At 46.0% G+C, this 18,563-nt stretch overlaps 1 protein-coding gene across 3 annotated transcripts in view; it reads right to left on the bottom strand.

The window, feature by feature from the left end:
- The window catches only part of LOC143422070 (uncharacterized), a 149,422-nt gene that overhangs the window by 78,756 nt on the left and 52,103 nt on the right, over positions 1-18,563 (bottom strand). Inside the window, exon 2 of one of the 3 annotated variants that reach the window (XM_076892443.1) lies at positions 1,547-1,597. The exons of the other annotated variants lie outside the window; for them this stretch is intronic. Within the exon in view, the coding sequence (XP_076748558.1) occupies positions 1,547-1,597 (51 nt within the window). The remainder of the gene's footprint in view (positions 1-1,546; positions 1,598-18,563) is intronic. 3 annotated transcript variants of the gene reach the window in all.

Below are 18,563 nucleotides of genomic sequence, written 5' to 3'. Positions count from 1 at the left end.
GAGTCAACGATAAAGCAGCGTGGTGACTTATGCTCGATCAGATTCCGCGATTCGCGACGAGCAGCGATCCTCGCTTGTTCGAGCATTCATACGTTCTCGATCCTCTTTTCTTCCACTCCCCGCCTCACAGTTTTACAGGAGGGATCGAGAATCGCCACGCGATTTATTATGGTAATACTATTCGAGATTAATTGGAGCGATAGCGGTCGCGGTAATTAGATACGAGCTGGCCAAATTTTTCACTTCCTTGAAATCTCAATTACTTCCTTCGAGGTTTATTAAACGTCGAAATGAGTCAATTATCAGAAGTGAGGATCTAATAATCGCGTCTAATCGTCAGTTTCTAACGACTGTCGCTTATTTTGTTGTTTCGATTATTCGATCGAAACCGCGATGGTAGACATCGAGATTTCAAATCGTTGGTTCGCAAACGATTTCAGATTTTAATTATCGCTGAAAGTTTCGCTTCGAGTGCTTCCTCGATGAAGTACTCGACTCCAAGAGTTTTCCTTCTATCTCTTCGCGAGCACGATTATCGTGCTCCAAAAAGTCGCGAGAAGAGAATCGATCGCATCTGAAATCTACTCCAATATTTCCTCCAATCCTATTCAGCAACTTAATTTAAAAAAAAAAAAAAAAAACGAGGAAATATTCTGAAAGAAATAGAATCAAGACCAACGAACGTCTCGATCGAATCGACGAGACTTTTAGACTTTTCCTTTCGACAAAAAACAGCGAATCGTCGACGCGAAACGATCTGGTACCAAAGTCGTACTCTCGCGGAAGATGCTCGCTCACTGGCGAGGAGAATCGGATCGTTTAGATTCGCGGGCAGAGTACCAAGGATCCATTTACAGGCTCGATCACGGCCGCTCTCTGTACACAATCCCACGGGCGAAATTGACCGTGAACTTTTCTGACCCAGTTGCTTACATAATTGATTCGTCTTCGTTAGCGCTGCGCCGCGTACCGCTGGTGAGCGGTGCAACGAAATTACGTGACCGCCATAAACGCGAGCCAGGTGAAACGACAGGTGGCACGCGGGTCGACTTCGAAATCTGCTTGGTTCGTATGCGACCAGGTCGAGCAATGCTCTCTCTCTCTTTCTCTCTCTCTTTCTCTCTCGTGCCTCTTTTCATCGCGAGAGGGTGGAATTCGCGTTTCCATTAGTTACAAACGAGTCCCTTCTCGCTTCAGTGTGAGTCGATTTCTTACGAAACACTTTCAAGATCGAAGGGTTCTCCGGAAGAGTTTTAAGCTGCAAGCGTCTCTAGACGCCAACAGTAGTCAAAGGGTTAATTAATTAAGCTATCCAGGGTGGAACGACGACTCTTCGTCGGTTTGAAAATTCGTTGAGAACGAATTTGGACGTAATCGTAGAACGAGGATGAAGGTATCGTTAAAAGGCCCTTTCTGTCTCGTGTAACGTGACGTACATGGTAATCGAACGAGCTTGCGTTGGCCTTTTACCTACGTGTACGTCTCGAAACTTTTCGATCGAATTTCTAGTCTAGTGTCGCTGTAAGTTCAACTTAAATTAACTCACCCTCCCCGTATCTTGGTAGAGAGATGCACGTTCTTTGGAGCGCCTACTCACCTGGAACATGAAAAAGGAAACCATTAATCGATCGTTCGAGATTTCTTATGGATCGTACTAATTATGAAATAACGCGATCGTTAATTAAATAGATGTGCAATGTTATACTTTAGATACGACGTACGACTGTACGTATCGTAGTACGAAAGTCGAAGAGCTAAAGACATGCAAGAGTAAGCAGATTTTAGCTCTAGTATCACGAAAGAAGCAAAGTTTTTAAATCAGTAATCGTTAATGGATCGTCTAACTAATTCCTTGACGATTTTACGTAAGTACAGATGCAGTTTTCTGGAATGAGATAACATAAATCTCGAGGGTGTCTTTGGTATAGAAAAATATGGGAAAATGGGACGATGCTTGCAGGCATACGATGCAACGCGCATTTTCTCCTTTTCATTTCCCGTTTCTGAATTAAGGTCCATCGCTAGAAATGAAGCAGCTGTACACACGAAACTATCTCTGTTTAAGAATAAACCGCAAAAATGCTCAGCAAAAATAAGCAAAAAAAAAAAAAAAAAACAGTATATCCAAGCTTCCATTTTGGTGAATGTAAAGTTCGACAAAAATTCCACGAATTCACTTGATTGATTAGCATTTAAATCCGTAATGGAAAAGAAATCGAGACTGCAAAGTGACACGTTCCCGCGCAAAACTTAATCTCCGATTAAGCCAACATCGGATACGTTTCTCTCGTTTGTTTAACAGACTCGATGAATGGAGCCTCGATCAGAAAATGTAAAGGCGACGTTCGCACGAGCACAAAGGAAACAAAGAATAATCATTGGGTCCGTTTCACGCGAAATGGACGCTGGTAGGCGGCGGTGGTCGTGTTTGACGTTCGTTTTCGGCGCTCGCGAAACTTTCCCGGTCGATTTTATTGGCCGCGCGCCAGCCGGATGATTTTCATAGAAGCGGCTGACAAATTGCGTCGACGTGTCACTGCACTCTCTACCAACCGTGCGTTGATAAAGTTCATTGGGTCTTTGTCGTTGCTACGCTCTTTGTGCCGCTGGCCGCCGATGAATAATGGTCGTCTCGATGGAACGCGAAGCAAATTGACGGAGAATACGAGCGGTATCGACCGCGACAGATGTTTCCTCTCGAGACGGTGTGAAAACGATCGAGCATTCTCTCAGATTGCCACGAATCTTGTTGACCATCGCTTTGAATGCTCGCTACCTTTGATACTCGTTGCTTTCTATAGACGACGAGTCAAATGGTCAGTACTTTGATGCGTTCTGATCAGTATTTAAGTACCATGATGGGTCAGTGTACTTTGAAAATATGTGAAGCCTCTACTGTGTTGTAAAAGGGTTTTTAGGGGAAGTTAATGTTCAAATTTAAACATTGTAGCCGAAAATTCGATTGTTTTTTCTTATATCAACGAACCATGGAACAAGCATTCGCGAAAGTACGCGCAATTACTCGTGAGTTTACTAATTACCATCAAGGACCATCTCGCGCGAATATTAGAGCTCGAACTCGCGAAGAAACGAGCGACTCATCCGAGCGCGGCGTTCACCAGAAGCGGCCATTGTTGCGTTAGAAATCGCGCGCGTAATCAGCGTAACGAAGAAGCAGAAAACCGCGTCTTTCATTAGAGCGTTATCCGCGAGGACGTCGTTGAAACGTGTGCAATTAAGCGGCTGAAATCACCCGATCGAAAGGCTACGACGAGTCATTCAGCGAGCGACAACAATAATTCGCTCTGCTCGCGGATGGAACGCCTTCGAGAGAAACCACCCTTTTCGCAGCGTACACGTCGCGGAAGGATCGCTTTTAACGAGCGCTCTTTTCACCAATCGCCAGCCATTTGTTTGCGAATTGCCACTCGATTAATAGGCGATTGTGGATTGTCGCGGAGTAATCGTCGAGCGAGTCATCCTGGCAATCGACCGATTAAACGCTCCCCATCTACGGTTCGCCACGGCTGGATTCTTTTTTCTCCCGTTTGAACGCTCGTTTCTCGTTCGATTTATATTACGAACGACGAAGAGGCGACGATGATCGCACAATACTTACAATACGATCATCGAACACTCGTTATAGTTCAGCTGTAATAGTTTCGCGTCACAGAAATTTCCTTCGTGTCGTCGAAAATTCTGAAGCTGATTACAGCAAACTTGTATCGTTAAGGCGAGGATAAAACAACATCGTAAACGTATCGATTAAAAAATGAACAGATGCAATAGCTCGGAGGAAAATCGAACGACAGGTGCTAAGTAAAAGTTCGACGGATTACGAACCGATCGAAACGACATTGGTAGTTCTAAATCTCGTAAAACCACTCTAGGATCAAGCACACCGAACCATTAACCCTAAAACCGACGATCCCACTATCAATTACCTCCAATAATACTTGGTCCCGCTCGTAAACGTTTCCATCGACGTGGTTTTACGAGGGTGCGACTCCTCGTACCCCTTAAATAGAAAGGGGCTCGTAAATATTCCCCACCTCGTATCCACCATTTCTCGTGTCACGGTTTGTCACGAACGGTACCAAGGAAGCGTCCAAGCATTATCTCCAAGCCAATGAAAGGGTGTCTCTGAACAGTAGCTCGCGTTGCTGCGATATGGCGATCGCGTGGTACCCTCTCCTCCTGTATAATACGATTCTTTCGCGAGGTATGTCGAGAAGGTCGTCGCGTATCGCGGATGCCTCGCGATCGTTCGCTGCTGCTTCTTGCGCGGCTAATTATCGATAATGTCAGCCTGTCCCCCAGCGATAAAGTTCGCGCCAGCCCTCGCGTCCGTTTGCTATTCGCCTTCCGCGGTGTGTTTTATCGAGGCCCGTGATAACGGGGTCGTAAACGGCGCGAGAAACATACGCTCTCGAGGGAAAGGCATCCTTGAAATTTTTCTCGAGCCTTCGGATGATTTCGATTCCACGAACGAGAGAGAGATACGAGCGGAAAACATCGAGGGATTTAATTGGTGAGATGGACGCGACGGAGATGTTGTTTGTTAACCCCTTGCACTCGCGTGGCGATTCTCAGACACGGATTCGAATCGTTTTTTTGGAAAGCGTTGAGTGCGAAGGGTTGAATATTTGTTTTTAAATTGAGAATGGGAAATCGAACTATAGAAAATAATTATCGATCGCGTGTCGATGAATCTTATGTGGTTGTATTAATTTAAAAACGAGACCTCTGTCGTTCCTCCGACTACTCTACGAGTCTACTCTAAACGCTACTTGCTGCATAAAATTCGATCATCGAGAAGCTCGTTTGTAACCATCAGCCATGCCATTTACTCTACTACGTGCAACGCTAATAAGTAAGCTACATGTGCAAGTATAATATATGTTCGATGGGTTTCGAAATATTCGTCCACCACCCTTAATAAAAAGATTGTCAAACAAAAGAAGAACCAAACGAATATCAATCAATTACAATACGTACGATTAAAAGTACGAAAACATTGCAGCAATTAATATTAATTGAAACAATCATTTTAGTATATAATAGAACAGAAGAAATATTTCAAGAGGCAGGAGAGTACATCGTCTCGCAGAACCATCTCCAGACCCATAAGCCATTCAAGCAAACCAACCTCGACTTTAACCCTTCGCGCTCGAATGGCGACTCTCACTCGCCACGATGTTTCGCGTGGCAACTCGAGCGGCTGTATTTACGTTGAATTTCGTTATCTCCAATTGATAGATGCGAAGTATTGGTTCGAGAATGTGCTCCCTTAGACTGTTTATATCTTCGGTTGGAAAGTGACATTGTGACGTAAAATTCTACGACCGTAGTCCTGAATACGATGTGTCTAGCGTTAGTACAGTTTCGACGGTCGTAGCGAGCACACGTATCGCGAAATTTTCCACCACTCATTTTCAATTTCGAGCAAGTGTAAACAGTAGTGCCGTATCGGATGTGAGAAATAGAAAAATTAGTGTAACAGACAGTGAATCCGGAAATAGCAGCGATGACCCACAAGATCCTGGCACTTCAGAATGCCTTGGTAAGTGTTTTGTAAAATATTACAATTATACAGAACTTGAACTCCGATAATTACCTTTGCAAAATGTAAACGCAGATAATATATCAATATATAACACTTTCGTGTGTCAATTCTTCTGTAAATTCATTTACGCGCGAAATCGTCTCGAGTTGCATCGCCGCCAGACCAAAAAAGTCGTCGAGCGCAAAGGGTTAATAACTAACGAAGCCGAACAATCATCGAATTTATGAAACAATTCGGGTCAGTTCGCGGTAGAAAGAAAAAAACGTGGTCTACGGACTCGTATCTACAGCTGAAGCCTCACCGTGGAGAACTTGACGGTTAGGAAGTCGTAGTATTTCACCAGAAACTTCATTATGCGTCCGGTTGGCGGATTGGCTTCGTTCGTGCGGTGCGTTTTCTACTTTGCACGTAAACAACGGGTCGATTCGTCGAACGCGCGAGAGGAGTCGCGCGTCTGTCCGATAAACGCGTAATCGCGCGAGCGTTCAAGCCGCGCGGTAGGTGCACCCTGGCCGATTCGACGAACCGTCGATAGCCGTTCGACGAACGGGCCCCACGCGCGGTCGACGCGCGGTCCTCATCGTCGCTTTTCTTTACTGCGTCGTCGTCGAGCGTCGATTACTGCTCCGTCGTCGCTCGCGATCGCTTCTCACTCTGCAATCTTCGCGCAATTGCCGAGCGATCATTCGACTGGCGAACGCGCTCAATTGGCCGACGTTTGGCGACCTTTTCACTTAATATCATTCACGACAAACAAACGCCTCGTACATTACAATTACGTACTTTGGTAGAATTTTAGTATCGCCAAGCGAATGTTTCTAATTATCAAAATTACTACTCGACAGTGCGAACGATACCAACGCCTGTTATAAGTTCGTCAACATGGGAAATATGGAATAGCAGGGTGCACGAGTGATCACGGAGGACCTCGTCTAAACATTTGAATGAACCATAGCGTTGGGGATACGAACTCTCAGATTAAAAGCAACTCGAATAAAGTATCCCATCCTACATATTTCTCAGAGCTATCAATCCTATTTCAATCTACTCTCCCACAACTTATACCAAATAACAGCACGCGTGCGTTTCGAATTATGCATATTCAATCGTAACGTCGTATCATGATGGTCGATCTCGAACGAATCCACCCTACGTCCTCGATGAACCGTCAATTATTCCCAAGTTGAACGGAGAGAGCGTCGTAGATGATGATAAAAGGAGGTAGGGAGTAGATGTCCCGAGTTAACGACACCAGCGGGCTGTAACTCGATGAAACGAGGATGATCGAGGGCACCCCGGACAGTGATCTTTGTATCTGCACGTGCGACGGGGCCGGGAAACCGGAGGAACGATTATCTCTGATTCAATGAATGTAAATTACAGTTCGTTTTCGTTTTAGACGAGCTGGCCACGCTCGGCTGTAATCGAGAGCCGCGATGATTAATCGACCATTCGTTTTAATTATTCGCCCGCGAGGATTAATGCGCCGATTCGGCGCAGCGTATGTTTTCCGCTCGTAAATCAACGCCCCACCCGGATGCGAACGACCGTTTCGTCGGCTGATGCGCAACTATTTACTAGGCGAGTCGATTTTCCTCGACTTCCGTTCGATTCGCTCGTCGCGAGATCGTCCTCGCTGGATGAATCTTCGCACGGTTCTTTCGCAGACCTCGTTTCGATAAAGTCACGCGCCAATAATCGGCGATTCGTTCTTCGCTCGAGACTGGAATCGCGAATCACAGCTCTGCCGGAAGTGGACCGCGCTCGATCGTGCTCCGTCGACCGCGATCCTTCGATCATCGACTAGGATGGGTGAAATAGAAAAGGAATCGATCGATTTGTAGTGGATGTTGAAGTGTTGAACGGTCTCTTTATATACTACTGAACGAACACATTTGAACTTCTGTTTCAGAAGTTTGAATACTTGCTAAGAAGCACGAGGTTTCGTTCTAGATACGGTCGACATTAATTTTTCTACTTTTGTGCACGAAAGAAAACTTTCGTTTCGAGATTCAAAAGTCTCGATAAAGTATTGGTACTTTAAATTCACCCTTTCACGAATCAAGTAAATTCATTTCTAATTACCTTCGTTTCCACGTGGCGTTCTTTTAGCTAGAAATATTTAAGTAGAGTCACATGATTCGCGAAACTATGTTTGTAATTCGTAGAAGAAGAGATTTACCCCGCGAGGGGGTGAATTTGAGGCGGCGTCGGTGAAGCATCCGCTCGATCGACGAAGTGGCAACGCGTGGCTGAAAATTGGCGGGGATCGGGATCGGAGGAACAGCTGATCGACTGTGCATTCGCGTCGCGCGATTATGCAACCGGCGTGTTTTCGCGCGCGATGACTCCGTTTCGCGAACGAGTAAGAGCTGGGCTCGAATATGTGCACGCGTCCTCCCCGTACGCGCCGCGTTACGATGCACGCTTACGTAATTCGCAGCGTTTATTTGCAGCCCGCCGACCTGTTCGCCGTTTCCTTTCGTCGTGAAATTCTAGCACGAACCCGTTCCACGCTGCGAGCCAACTGGGAAACGCCGAACGGGAAAGCCACGATCGCCCCGTTTCTCTCCGATTAGCTCCTCGAGGCGTAGCGGTGTTAAAACTGTCCCACCTTTTGCGATTAGCGAGCACGCACGACGGGACGCTCTTTCCACCACCTTCCTTTATTAATAGAACGAAGCTGAGTTCGATTTCGAAGCAATCAAATTTCTCTGCGACGTGCACGATTTCATTTTCTAATCTCTTATGCCTTAAAGAGTTTCTGCTAGAATCTGAGCTGATATCTTATCTGCTTCGAGTTTGGAAAAATTTGGATAATTTGGAATGAAAATTTGAGGGCGATGTGTTTTATTTTGTTCTAATTTTTTTTATAACAGACGAAGGAGTGGAGCAACGAAAAAATGCTAGCAGAGGGTTAAAAAAAGCAGCGAGTGAAAAGATCCAGGGTGAAGAGTTCCAATCGAGAGACACGAGAATGAAGAGAATATGCGCGGATGAGAAAGCTGGCCACAATTTCCGTGTTCGCTCGCTAAATTTTCATCCGCTCGACAAAGAGGAGACCAAGGGTGGAGCATCAAGGGTGGGAACCGGGAAGCACCGTGGAGGCTCGCGTTCCCTCGCGACCCAATCTCGCCTCATCTAGGCTGAGCGGCGTGGACTCGTCCAATTTGGGCCACTCGGTGAACCCGATTCCACCAGGGAACATCGAGATTCCTGCGAAACGCGGACACGTACGCGGAGATCGTCGCATAAATCTTGCGAGCGCGAATCGCCCGTTGGATTACCCTAACGCCCTGTGACGCGTAGTTGCCATTAACACTTAACGGACGGGTCATGCAAGATTTACGTTCGCCCATTCTGACTTCCTGCGACCACGTAGAATTATGTTTTTGCTTGGATTTTTATCACGCTGCTTCGTTGGTTCTTTTTATTATTCTCACGCGTATTGGGTTTACTTCTTGTCATCATTAGTCGCATGGAGTTTTTGCTTTTCAGATACTATTTCTTATTAATTTCGTAATCGCTAAGTGGCAACCACGAAAGAGTTTCCTGTGGAAGTTATAATGAATCAGAGAATAATAGAAAAAAAAGGGGTTCCAGGTTCCAATTCGCAGGGGTGAATATTTTACAAACTGCAGCACTCGTAAGAAACACCAGACATGTGAATAAATAACTTCGTAAAATTCTATCAAATATAATGTCGATTTAAATTAGAACTGAAACGTTTCGAAGCCATAGATACGTGTTCATTTAAATTCTCTCGAAAATGGCTGGAAACCGAGAAAGACAAACAGGGGGGGAAACAACTCGCCAGTTAAGTGTTAAGAACTGTAGCCTTCGTCCTTATCGAGCAATTAGAATTAACGCGGCGATTGTCTCGAGCACAATGCTCGTCCACGAACACCCTCGAAGAAAGATTCTCGCGGTAACGCGATTCCGTCGATCGAAGTTGGATCGAGGGGGATTCGATGGACGAGTCGCGATAACAGTGGCGTGTTCGCGCGGTTAATTGAGAGAAAAGTGGAGTGCTCGATGAAACCAGCGAAGAGAAGAGAAACTTGCGTCGTTACACGTTCTAAACTCGCGATTCTCGTCGCGATCGTCCTTGGAAGGATTTTTGGCGCCTAACATCAACCCTGCGATCTATCAGCTGTTCACTTAACCGACCAGGACGAAAACTACAGAATAACTGACAAACGTGAAACTTGTAGAAGAATCGAAACAATCGAAGTTGGTACCAAATCCAAAGAGCAGTATTAATCTCTGTTGGCTTGTGAAACAGACGAATGTGGGTCACATTCGATCACTTCTGTCCTCGATTCCCTGTGCGACTTTGTTACGATTAAAACGTGCCACAGTTCACATGGAAAGATCAGTCTAAAGTTACGCTAGCTTCGAGATCGTTAAAAAGATCGAGGACCCGGAAGAATCGGTGATTTATAAGTGGAAACGGGCGAGGACGCGACGTAACGCGTTAAAGGGTTAACAGACGAGGCTGGGTACTCAGGTTGCATAATGCGATCGTTAAATATATTTCGATGTAGACTTTAGCGACGTGCCAAGAACGAAAATACCACTCGACGACCGAAAATCGTGGAGGGATCTGCGGGTACGGATCGAAATCAGGGACGCCGCGATGGCCGGGGGGTCATCGTTCGCCAGTGTTCTCCACCCTGTTTTCTAGATCCGCTCGCGATACAATCGCCCGTAATTAACCGTAATAATCGGTACTCGAGCGGTGTTTGCAGAGGAATACCAAACGTTCCCGTTAAACCTCGCGAGTGTGTCGATAACGTTTACATTAACACATGAATATTTAGCGTTCCTGGTAAGAGACGAACGTTTCTCGAACTCTCTCTCTCGCACCGTGGTCGACGCGTATTTACGCTTCACCACCGTTTAAAAGCGGCGATATGTATTTTACTCCGTTCGAGGAACCGATAAAACGTTCCTTCGTCCATTTTTGTTGAATCGCGTACACGAGAGGTGTCCGGTTAACCGATAAATATTAACATTAATGGATCGTTCCGATATCGTTCGCGTTCAGAACGATATTCGAGAATTAATTAGCCGGCTAGCTACGAAGATAGCGGCGAGTCAATAAATTTCCAGAGTTAATTAACGTCTCCCGTTAAATTTCAGATAACGCGAAAAAGTATCAGCACGAAATTATCCGCGTCGAATTATATGTACACGAGCGTACGATGAACGCTCGTTATAGAATTATTTAGCCGCGAATTGAAAAGGAGAAACAAGTTATAACGCACGGGTATCATACAGCATCATGTAGTCGTGAATCCACTGTAAACGAATCGTCTAAATATCCGTGTCTATATTGTGTGACGTTGCGTAAAATTCTCACACGCGATATTAGGTGCTTCCTCGTTACCAGTGGCCACCAGAGAGAAGGTTAAAGGAAAAGGAAAGTTCGAGGGGTTAACTGGACCCAACAAAATGGAACAAACGTAACTTAACGAGGCACTGGTTTCATCGATTCCTAGAAATATTCTCTCTTTTACGTGACTCTTCTTTTTTTTTCTTTTGCAACACGGATATAAAATAAAATCTCGTGGATTTTTATTTGGTCGATTATCTAAGAGATGGTCGAATTGTACCCGGAACGTTGCTACTCGCGATCGTTCGCGATTGTTGTCGACTAATTACGCAACGATGTTTGTTATTACGCGCTGTTTAACGGCGAACTGCGGAACGTTGCATCGAATTCATTCAGATTTTATCGTCGAGTATAGCTGTCTGTTCTCGTAAGGCGAAACGACGGCGACGAGGTGAAATGCGACACAAAGAGGCGGCTCGATGAGACTTTCACGGGTAATAATCGCGAAAAATTCGTAAGAAACACTCTGCCAGCCGTGGAAGCTAGCCGAGTCGACGTTAATAATCCAGCTGCTTTCATAAACCGTCTTCCAACGTCTTAAAGAAGTCATGTCCCGACCTCCATTACTTTACCACCCTATTACCGAAGTACAAACTATTACAAGCTACTTATGAGCGAGAGGGAGGATAAATTCGTTCTGGATAACATCACCGTCGCCACATATTCAACCCTTCTACAACGCGATCAACTCAGAAGCTAGTAAAATATAAATCAGATCGATTCGCTGTGCATTACAAGAAAATTGCATTCTTACAGCACCAAGTTCAGAACTTCGCATCATAGAAAAGTTGACGCTGTGCGTTACAGAAAAATTGCGTTCTTACAGCACCAAGTTTAGAACTTCGCGTGATAGAAATAATATCATCGTTTGAGATATCTGAAAAAGTGACTCTTCTGCTGCATCGAGTCCCATAGATCGCAACCAAAAAACGCGTCTACCGTGAACCTTCGAAACGATCCTTCGTTCGCCACGTTTCTCGTGTTTGAGAGTCGCTCGCGTACGATGCACACGCGAACGCTTTCGCCTGTCTGCGATTCTCTGAAGTTCCAAAATCACTCGACGACGAACCGCTAAAAGTTTTTGGGGGGTGGCTGAGAGCGCGACGAGAGGGCACGGTACCGCTGCTGGTCGATAAAAGTGCAATAAAGCGGACGCGCAGCCGCCTCTGTCGCGGGACGATTCGCGCGGCACCCGCGGTTCGTAAGCGTGTAATGGAATTAACCGCGAAACAGCCTCGGCATGGTCTCTTGGAAGGCCTCCGGATGCGGACGCGGATCTAATGGTTTTAACCGCGAAACCGTACGCGCCGTTGGTGGACACGTGTTTAGACGGGTGCGAGCGGGTGAACGCAGATCGAATCCCATTGTGCGTCGATGCCTGGCCGCGATCTTAGGGTCGCTTATGCAACTGCTACGATTACGTGTCCCTTGGGTGGTTGTTGATAACAATCTCGCGCGATTGCGTACGCGAGATCGCGATACCATTTCGAGAGGGGACGAAGTTACGTACAGGGTGAATCGATGGGTGCACTTGCGATTTTCTTTGCTCGTTTACTCGATCGATTCGTGTGCGCACGTTAAATTTGTATCATTTGATCAGATTCGACAGAGGAATTGATGGTACCATGGACGAAGTATTTCGCGTTGCGATGTCACTTGTGTTTTATAATTATGATAGCGAAAAATTGATCCAAGTGGCTTTAAATGTCTCTGTTATTACAACCGCGAGTTTTCTAAGCGCCTTTGAACGCTAATCAAATGATTAAGTGTGCTTGTCCGGGTTATTACAAGTATATAAAAATTGTGAGTCGTTAAATTAATTATATACGTTACAAGAACACGTAAGTAACGAGCGTGTTTTTAAGATTCTCGGTTATAGTGAGTATCGTTTCGAACACACCGTATGCAGGTTGCGCAGCGCACAATAACGCGGCGGTTTTTTTTCCACGCACACCACGCTGGCTGTTTCCATTATTTATTTTTCCTATTTTTCCGCGAGCGGGATAGAAAGTGGATCGTGTGCCTCGCTGGTGATCGCGGATACCTCGCAGCGTTAGACGAGAACGATTACACGCGGAGTTAAGATGCTTTATTAGACGAGCGATGACACAGGTGCAATAAAGTCTCCAGGCTGACGTATAAGAGATTGCGAGAATCAATTCTGTATTATATAAGAATTTATTCGCGCATCGCACGATTCCGTGTCATCGAGCATTCATCACGAGCGAAGGTCTAAGGAAAGCGGTGATAATCCATCAGAAATGTATCGTGAGATTAATCGTGAAAGCTGAAGTTAAACGCCGTCAGAAGTAGACACAGAAGCGAGTGAATAACGGTAAGAAAAAAGGAATTCCCACGCGAAAATGTCTGACCCGGTCTGATCCCCTTCTTTTTTTTTTTTTTTTACGAGTTCCGGCTGTGTTTAATGGCCCGCCAGGTGCTCCCTCGTTTTCGCAAAAAGGTTAGAAATTTCCAACGCACGCCGCTTTTATTGAGAGAACGGAGTGCAATGACTCATTACGCGTTATGAAAGCGTTCATAAATAGCCAACACCGTATCCGCGCGAGACGCGGAGGAGCGTTTATTATGGATGTTCACGTAGAACGGAGCTAAGCACCTGCTAATAGCCGTGGAACAAAAAGGAACAGAGAAAGGAAAGGGAGGATTTGAAGAAGAGAAAAGCGCACAGTGCGTTTACCAATGCGTTTCAATGGTGAGATAAAAAGAAATTTTGGTCGATCGCCGTGGACCTCGACTCTCGCATCTCGAGCAGCCGTTCCAATTAATTAACCTATCCAGGCCATTGGCGAATTTTTTCCTTCCCATGATTAATATTCGTCCGCCGCCTACGGTTGCGTCAGTGTGGCGAGGTCGGGCTCCATCGCGCGCCTCGACTGCACAAACCAGCGATAATTTCTGCAAATTTCGATCGATACGGAACCACGCAGGTTCGAGTATCGATTTTACTCTCTCCTGTAACTCTTACGTTCCCCTTCTCTGAATCCAGATATTCGAATCGCTCGATTTCGACCTGTCGATGGAGTAGCTCGAAGAGATCGGCAAGGTTCGAGTATCGATTTTGCTCTTTCGTGTAACTCTTACTCTTCCCTTTCTCTGAATCGAGATATTCGAATCGCTCGATTTCGACCTGTCGATGGAGTAGCTCGAAGAGATCGGCAAGGTTCGAGCATCGATTTTGCTCTTTCGTGAAACTCTTACAAACTCTTACTTTTCCCCTTCTCTGAATCGAGATATTCGAATCTTTCGATTTCGACCGATCGATGGAGTAACTTCAAGAGATTGGCAAATGTTCACTGTGTTTCCATCGAACAACAGCAACGTTCACGATCGTCGAGGGAAACTCGATCGGTGGTGCGATGACGTTCAACGACTGGCACGTCGAACAACGCTGATAACGTCGGATATCTTGGCAAGGCCGCGGTGTCAGGTGGTGTTAGCGGTAAAGAAACATTCTCCTTAAGCAAGCGCCTATTTTAATCCCACGCTCGGCGGGCACTTACGTCCTCGTGTAATCTCAACGAGAACCGCACTACGTGGTACGCGTGCTTCGCTGCAATTTACCGCCGGCGACTAAGGAGCTTACAACTTCCCATCGAACTTACCCTCGACTTTTGCCAGGGGAACTTCTGCTCGAATGTACAACGACGTTGTCATAACCAGTTACTACCGTTCGCAATGGAATCGCGAGGGCGAGGTAAGCCTCTGCTCCCGACAATCGACGGTGATCGATGAATGAACGGGGCGTCGCGACGCTCTGTTCGACGTTGCGACTTCATTTTTAAACGTGAATAGCGTACACGTAAATTTGTAGAAACGAGATACACCGGATCGTGTGAGACGATATGATAATCGCTGATTTGAAAGTGAAATTGAGAACGAATTTCTATGCGAGGAGATGATTCATGGGCGTATGAATTCGGTTGGTGAAAAGTTTATTTCGCAGTGAGATCCGCGAAAAAGTTCTCGTACTGTACGAGCGTTAAGGATTCAGCACCGCTGCAATTTGCAATTAAATATTCTAATGTAACTTGTTAACCTAGTTCTACAATCTTATCACGTGGTGTCGTATGGACGTTCACACGCCACCAGACATTTTTACCGTATTTTATATTAACAGCGTGCAAAAGTTTGTTGAATTCTGAGCAGAAGACTCGAAAAACCAGGAATTAACGTGGCGATAAAATATATTTTGGCAACGCGTCTTGTCTTGGGAGATGACAATAGAATTGACCAGCCAACTCCACTCGAGGAACCGGTGTTCGCATAAATTATGCATTTTCACGCAAAACTCTAGCTGCATAATTTATACATCATATATCACACGCAACCTGTTTCGAAACCGATTTTTGTATCGCCAAGCAATTAGTTACTTTGTTCGCATAAACGGTTGGAACGCGTTCTCCACTCGATCAGGCAAATATTTTTATCCCCTCGTCGCAATTAATATTAACATAATAAAGACAAACCCAAGAGAAAAATGAAAGCTATATATCAAATCGAAAGAGATTCCTCTGATACGAAAAAAATTCAGCCATTAATCGCGGAAACTTCCATCGAAAAGGAACGAAAGAGAGCCTATTCACGGCAAGTGGCAGCGATTCATTTTTGTCTCGCAATAAACCGACGTAATCGATCACGAGGCGTATCGACGAGCACTTGGTCAAAAAAAAAGACCCACTCGCCCTCGAGGAACTTTCATAAATCGTAATATCAATTACAGGAAAGTTCTCTGCGCGAGGAACAATGGCGCTCCGTTTCTCATAGCACTGCTGTTGCGCTGTTCGATCGAGCGCGTTAGCCAGACAAAAATCTGCACGCTTGTTACGATCGCCTATTAATAAGAGTGGCACAATAGGCTCTGCTCGCGGAGTACACCTGTTTGCAGACTTCTTGCGGTACAAATGGAAATCGATTGCATTTCCGACGAGAACGACTATGCAACGCTGCTTCGAGCGAATTTTCGAAGCCACACTCGACGGTACGTAGGTGTAAACTTGTACGAATTTGCACGGAGAGTACTCAGATGTTGAAAATACGAGGATGCTTTCAGTTATGGCGTCTACTTCGAAAGAATAAACAGACGCGAGAATGCAACGCGCCATCTGCAATCATTCGACGCGCCATAGTTTCGCCACCCCTTTCGTAAACGAACTAAATGGTACATCTGGTACACCCCATAGGAATCATAGTGTACTGTTTAACGCATTCCACGGTTCGTGTGCCAACGATAACCCACGATATATATAACAATGGTACTCTTCGTGTTACTCGAATATACATTCCACTTAATCGTTTAAATCCTCTGGCTTCAAGTAAACTTAAAAACCGATTTTCCTTGCAAACTCGACGAAGCGTGGTATAAAAGAACACAATGTAAATTTCTCAGCGATTAAACGCATCGATTGAACGATCTGTAATTGCAAATGTCAGGCGGTGGCGAGAACCAGGTATGGGATCGGTACGAAGGGACCTGGAGAACGAGACGTGACGGTGATACTCGAGAAGTAAGGATCCTGTGGACACGTAGGTGTCCCTGCCAGACGAAACGACGATTGTTGCCGCGTTTCCATGGTGTGCGTGGGAATGAATGTTATTGCAGTCCGTGGCGAGGATATCGAGAACGAAATGATCGTTGTATCGAGAGGGAATCGGTTGTAGCGCGAGAGTGGACGTCGCGAGGTTTGTCTGGCCGTGAGTGAACGTCCCGTGGTCAGGGTGGAACGAAAGTGTCGTCGATCCCGTTAACGCGGATCCTGTTCGCAATTAAGTAAAGCAAAAAGAAAAAAAAAACATGGAATTTCCGCAAATGGAATAACGATTTGGATATTTACCAGAATGTCCTGGAGCGACACGGGCATCAGCGAGCAGGTTGACATTATCTCTCTGTCCCTTCGACACCTTTCACACGAATCTGTCCTTCAGTCTTCGACTCTTTAAACGCGAACACTTGCTAACACCACGATCGTTAATCTCAATGAACCATCCAGACGAATCTGTCGTACGACACTGACGACATTTGAAATCGATAATTGATACGCACTGTTATCTAATCATCGACGAGAGGACGCGATCTATCGATTCCTCGATTTTAACTACCTCCAGACCGATCGTCACGACTTTCTTCACGGAGATATTCGTTTCTTTGATCGACGCGTTAATGATCGTCGATAAATTGTTGGCAACGAACAGATCGCGATTGGAGAACGACTGGAGAACGCTGGTGGAAGCGAGCGTGGAACACGTTTCGTAGAACACGAGCACCGACTGGCAGGAGGAGCGTGTCTGGCTCGCGGAGACGAAAGAACCGATCTCCTCGCAATCGGCTGGCCGACTAGACACCGCCGCGTCCCGATTCCGTTCGAAGACTTCCTCGCGCCGATATTAAATTAAATCACGCCTTCCAGCCGGTACCGTCATCGCGCATAATCCAATATTTAGCGAGCGATACACGTGAACGGTCGTCAGACGTATCTCTCTGTCGAGTGCCAGCAAACAACGACGGTTCTCTGGAAAAAAGTATCGCAGCCAAGCGTTCTCTGTCGGCTGGAATAATGGAATTGTCGATCGCGAAGTTCAGAGCAGAGTGAGCAACGATAGAAGCACGGTTTCAGCTGGTCCACGAACGAGTGAGTAGTCCAACTTTGAACTACGATCAACCCTTCGCTCTAGAAACTTCTCGAAAGTGGTCCAAACCCGAAGACTCGCCCCACGCCGTTCCTCCGTCGTCCTGTGAGCGTGGAAACAAAAATGCACGCTCTATCCTGGCGCGCGTAAAGCTACAGGGAACTTTCTCGACCACCGTTGGCGACATCGACCGCTTTCTTCGCCTGGCAGTAATTAAAATACATTTGCCTCGGGTGAAAGGGGTCCGCGAGCACGAGACGAAAGGGAGAAACGCGACGGACAAGTAGGCGGGCGAAGGTAAAAGGAAATAAACGAACGAAAACCGGCGAAACATTGAAATTGAACGTATCGTGGAGTCATCCGGTTGAAAACGCACGACGGAACGCGAAAATTCTCTAATCATCCAGCGAATGTATATCCGCAGGGTCTCGTCGCGATGTGACTCGCGCAGGTGGAATCGCAGGGATTACCAACGGGCTGAAGGTTCGATCCGATCCGCGGCTACTTAAATTTCACGTCGCGGGCCATTAACCGCGGGTAACTAGCCTGATTTAAGGACGCGCCTCTTCAAGCCAGGGAACCCCACTGCTTGCTGCTACCTTCGCGTGCTAATGAACGAAAAATAAAACGATCTCGTCTCGTCTTTGAGATCCTAACCGGTTCTACGTGGGAAAAGGTAGAAAAAGTAAAAAACGGGCTATCCTTTAAACTCTCCTTTTCAGGGAGCAAGCGTTCCAGTCCTCGGGGCTGGCTAAGGGTGGAATCGAGTTACTCGTTTAATAGCATTGGTTTTCGCGACGCTGCGCGGTAACGGGGAGCTTTCCAATTCTGCTGCGAATCTGTTTGAATCGTTTCTTGTTCTTTAAGCGAACTGTGCCTCGTGCGAGTTCTTATGAAAATCTCTCAGACTCGATTCTTCGTGGTTTTGACAATTGCCAAGTGGAATTTTGGAAA

This window comes from Xylocopa sonorina, chromosome 3 (assembly GCF_050948175.1).
Source record: "Xylocopa sonorina isolate GNS202 chromosome 3, iyXylSono1_principal, whole genome shotgun sequence".
NCBI lineage: Eukaryota > Metazoa > Arthropoda > Insecta > Hymenoptera > Apidae > Xylocopa > Xylocopa sonorina.
This window is presented reverse-complemented; position numbering and strand designations above follow the sequence as displayed.